The sequence below is a fragment of the Etheostoma cragini genome, chromosome 2 (genome assembly GCF_013103735.1).
Source record: "Etheostoma cragini isolate CJK2018 chromosome 2, CSU_Ecrag_1.0, whole genome shotgun sequence".
NCBI classification, from domain to species: domain Eukaryota; kingdom Metazoa; phylum Chordata; class Actinopteri; order Perciformes; family Percidae; genus Etheostoma; species Etheostoma cragini.
In genome coordinates, this window is record NC_048408.1 from 21,254,778 (window position 1) to 21,259,892 (window position 5,115).

Below are 5,115 nucleotides of genomic sequence, written 5' to 3' on the forward strand. Positions count from 1 at the left end.
TTTTTTTTGTCCAAAAATTAAATAAAAAGAATTTCATTCTCCATAAAATGTACCCCCAACTATTCTCTATATCTTGCAAAGTGAACAAGTTGTGTTTTGATGTGTATTTATGTGATAGAAGATTTGGTAACTGTAATATAAGACTGTATATAATCTCCTGTGTGTAATCACATAGTTTAACCTCAACACAACTTCTATTCTCAGACTCAAGACTTAGACTGTATCATTTTAAATCGTTATTAATGTAAGGATGGTGTGAATGTGAGAAATGTGTGTATGAATGAGAAATATGTAAGAATTCATGAAGAATCCTTGACCAGTTTGAATTCCTTGTATGTGTCCTCATACCTGGCAGGTAAAGCTGATTCTGATACCCTGACAAATGGTAAAAAGCTTTTGTATTTCCCTTGTACATAATACAAGTATGGAATCATGTATACTACTTCAAGTGTGTATTGTTTGTACAATGCAAAAAAACATACATCATTCAACTCTGTATAAAGTGTTATATGATCAAATAAATGAAACTTCAAATTTTCCATGTTGGTGTTTGGAGTTGATAGTAACTTTTGGGTAGGTTTAGAAACATTTTGTACATTTAAAAAAACGGTTTGAAACATGTCATAATTTCTCTAATTTAGGTAATATAGTTGTATCCTTACTTATATAGATTTAATACACAAAGTTATGCAACACTGTATTTCAGGGGTCATAGGCCATTTGAAATCTAACAAACCACTTCAAACGCTAGGTCACTTTACCTCACAGGCTCCCTCACGACACCGATCAGATTTGCAGTGTCACACACTGTATCAGGATGTGATCCACTTTACATTGACACAAGCCTCTTACAGCAACATGCTCGGCCCGCTGCCATGATCAGTCTGATGCAACAGGGATTCACTGGACACAGGTGGACAACCTGCAGTGGTCACGCTCAGCTGTCTGCTTTCTAACTGCGTTTCTGTTCACTGACAACTGAGGATATTCACTTACTGCAGCTTACAGTCAACCAATTAGATAAGAACGAGGTGAATCCATTCAGCCATCATGGCCTCAACTTCACTTTAGAAAATACATTTTTTATACAGAATGAGGACTGTTGATGTTGTGAATATATTAGACTTTAAGACAGACTCAACAAATATGAAGTGAATAAAAAAAAGTATCCAACCGGTTTATATGAGTAGGCTAAATGACAGATATGATCAAATCCAACGAATAAAGGAGGAATCGAACTTAATTGTGTAGGATTGGTCCTTCACATTCCCCAGCAGAAGGTGGCGGTAATACACCTACAACTTTAAAATAAAGAGAAGAAGAAGATGAAGCAGCAACCGGAAGCATTGAACTGTCAGTTTTGTAACTACCCTGTCCATGGTAACTGTCGGAATGGAACAAAACAAGACCGGTCTGTAGAGCCATTTTATACATTGCTCTGTGGTGAGAGAGCAGCATGGATCCGTCTGAGGCAGAGGGAGCGGATGCTGCCGATCCCGCCCCAGAGCAGAGTCCCAAACCCGAGCTTTCTGCAGCGATGCGGGCTAAAATCGAGCGGAACCGGCAGCGCGCGTTGATGCTCCGTCAAGCCCGACTAGCGAGTCGCCCTTTGTCCGCTGTGGAGGGCTCAACTTCGGCCAAAGTCTCCAAGACCATCGACTCCGGTGCCGGCTTCTTTATCGAGGAGGAGGAGGACAAAGAGGAAGAGCAGAGGACCAGGAAGGTTGTGCATCAGCCAGGTGTGTGTCTGTGTGTTACGTGACTCGAGTGTGTCCATGCAAGCATATTTACATGTGTGTGTTAAGTGTGGGTGTGTGTTGATTTCAGCTCCAGTGATCGAGCCAGACTACCTGCTGTGCGATGATTGTCAAAAACCCTTTATGGACTCGTACCTCAGCAACAGCTTTGACCTGTCTGTTTGTGACAAGTGCAGGTACACAAACACACAAACACACACACACACACACACACACACACACACACACACTAAAAGGACTTTCATGAGCATAAAATCCAAATATAGTAGTTATATGCAAAACATAACATGTCTAAAGAAGTCAATAGAGTTTTGAATTGGACACGTTTTACATTGTAATGCAGATTTGTTTTGTTGAGACAAAGTTGGAAAGTAGCAAATAAATTCACAGGTTCCCCCAATACCTGAAAGAATATAGCATGTGGTTTCCATCTTTTGATGGATTTCATGTCAAACCAGTAATTTTCTGGTCATTTAGTTGTATTATGTCTATGTGGAGTGATGTTTAATCAAAGATAGACAAGAGAACCAGCACAAGGTAGTGTTAAAAATGATGTAACCTGCAGATACCCATGGCTCATTGAGGAGTTTTCTGTTTTTCCTCAGTTCTTATTTGTTTTATTTTTTTATTTACACTCACAGCTGAAAATCAATTATTGGTGTTTACAATTAACAATGGAAGTGTCTTTCCCCCTTAGAGACAACGAGGAAAAGCATAAGCTCATCTCGAGAACTGAGGCCAAGCAGAACTACCTGCTGAAGGACTGTGACCTGGACAAGAGGGAGCCTCCGCTCAGGTTTATACTTAAGAAAAACCCTCATAACTCAAACTGGGGAGACATGAAGCTCTACCTCAAACTACAGGTGTGTGTGTGTGTTTTTTGTGGCATATTACTGTATGCATATGTATGTATGTATGTATGTGTATATATATTTCTTGTACAACATCAGTTTATACATAGCTGTTCTAAATAAGTACAGTTTATCCTATATCACACCATGCTAAAACACTATTATAAATTGTACATAAATTAATATTTATCATGCGTGTATGGCTTTTAAAACTGCCAACTGATGCAGTTTGGGGAAAACATATTTTTAATAATTTAACTTTCTTTGTCTACTGTATTTCCATCTGTTTTGTCTTTCTTGTTGAAGGGAATTGAGATTAAAAATAAATAAAGCATTGTAGTTTTAAATACGTGTCTATAAAATCAATAGATGGGGTGCCTGGATGGCTCGGTTGGTGGAGCAGGGCGCCCATATATAGAGGTTGGCTCCTTGATGCTCCTTGATCAATAAAGGCCTAAAATTGTCACACAAAAAATCTTTAAAGTCAATAGATGTGTAGGAATTTGCACAAATATACAAAGGCGTTAACAAACCAAAGCAGCGCTACAATGATTAATCAATCAATTAGTCAACCATCAGAAACTGCTGCTTTGTTTTATGTCATTGTAAATTGAATATCTTGTGATTTTGAACTGTTTTTGAACAGAAAATGTGTTTATAGATTCATCAATAATAAAATAAATTGTTAGTTGCAGCTCTAAGTCAGTCGCAAAGGTTATGGTCAAATGCAAAATAACCTCTGCTTGTTCTGTGTGTTTTAATGAGTCTATGCAAACTATGTACTTGTGTGTGTTACCCAGGTGGAGAAGAGATGTATGGAGGTGTGGGGTTCAGAGGAGGCCCTGCAGGAAGCCAAAGAGACGAGGGAAGAGAACAAAGAGGTGCAGAAACAAAAACGCTTCAACAAGAAGGTCAAAGGTTGGTTTTCTGTTAGAGCCAAAATACCAAGTCCGTTACATCACGCATTGTGTGCACATCAACATTTGAATGTGAGACGAGCGTCATCTCGGTAAAGTCTGGACGTGTGGATGTATTGTATATCTGTTTGTGTGTCAGAGCTGCGCAGGGCAGTGAGGAGCAGTATGTGGACCAAAGACACCAGCTTCCACCAGCATCAGTACGGACCAGAGGAGGTGGTGGATCCGGAGGAGGACCTCTACAAGAAAACCTGCACCACCTGCGGACATGAACTCACCTACGAGAAGATGTAGACACTCACGCACAAACATTGACAGCTAAGTGTTCTTTCTACAAGGATATGATGTTTGGTGCTTCTGTTGGGAACCATGCCCCTCCAGCTGCGTTCCTTCTGTCTGGATTACTAGTGCTATTTCTTTCAGAAAACACTCCATCCTGAACACATACAAGGGGCCAAAATCTCCTGTGTGTCACTTGCAGGCTGTTATAGTAATAGTCAGTAATAATTCCTATTTTCAACACTGTTACTGACCTCAGCTTGTACTGTATATGTACAGCAGATTGCCTTTTCGACTCCACTGCCTATTGTTACACTTCCTGTTACTTTTTTAGCATTTAAAGATTCACTCTGGCAAATCGGCCAATCAAGGAAGACACAATGTTGAATCTTGGAAATACCATCTTGCTAAAAATAATGAAGCAGTGTGGGGCCCGCTGTATGAAGATTAAAACTTTGCTGGGTCCATTTTTAGTATTTTCTGTTTTTGCACGCAAATCACATGTACTGTGACGTGTTCACTGTCATCATGCCAAGCCTGTGTTGAACGTTACGTCTCATCGCCTGTGTGGCCTTATTCAAGTCAGCAGCATCAGCTCAGACTCGTCTCTCACCATTCACTCTATAACATCAGTTTCCAAATTATGATCAAAGACCTTCATCTTTCATCTATTCTGTGACCAAAAAGGGTATTGATACATAAACCTCAGTCAGAAGTCTTTGGGAAATGATTCAGATATGAGATACCTGACGAGGACTATTTCTGTGAACTTGATACTTGGTATCAGTTGTAAAGAGAATGGCTGTCATTGTCCAGATATTCACTCTACTAATAATGCTACAATGAGACTGAAAGTGGGTAAAACATGTTTACATCGTTGTAAAATGAATTTGTCATGTAAAAGTTCATATAAATGTCTGTCTTTTAAAGCTTTGATTTAGCTTTGCCTCTTCCATTCATAAAAAATGTATTTGTATTGTTGAGACTTGGAAATGTGAAAAAGTGGAAGGTTTTCAAATGAAAAAATTATAAGCAGTGGAGACATTTTAATAAAAGTATTTGCATTTCTATTTGTACATACTGCAGATACTTTAACAAGAAGTCAATGTCTCTTTACTACTTTTAATCTTAGTTATGGAGTGGGTCTGTTATTAAAGTGGTTTAGGAGTTTACTCAGTACTAAAGCTGGCCACATTGGTTTAAAAAGTTTTGATACAACAGAGCAGAGTTTTTTTTTAAAGCTATAGTGTGTAGTTTCTATCGCCCCAATGAGAAATTCTAAGTAACGACAAAACTGTTGCAGCGTCCACA

General features: G+C 38.9%; 1 protein-coding gene across 1 annotated transcript; it reads left to right on the forward strand.

The window, feature by feature from the left end:
• Positions 1-1,342: 1,342 nt before the first annotated feature.
• Positions 1,343-4,484, forward strand: xpa (xeroderma pigmentosum, complementation group A). Its single transcript, XM_034895052.1, has 5 exons — positions 1,343-1,739; positions 1,828-1,933; positions 2,455-2,620; positions 3,409-3,526; positions 3,665-4,484. The coding sequence occupies exons 1-5, from the start codon at positions 1,457-1,459 to the stop codon at positions 3,817-3,819; spliced, it is 828 nt and encodes a 275-aa protein (XP_034750943.1). The 5' UTR covers positions 1,343-1,456; the 3' UTR covers positions 3,820-4,484.
• Positions 4,485-5,115: the final 631 nt, after the last annotated feature.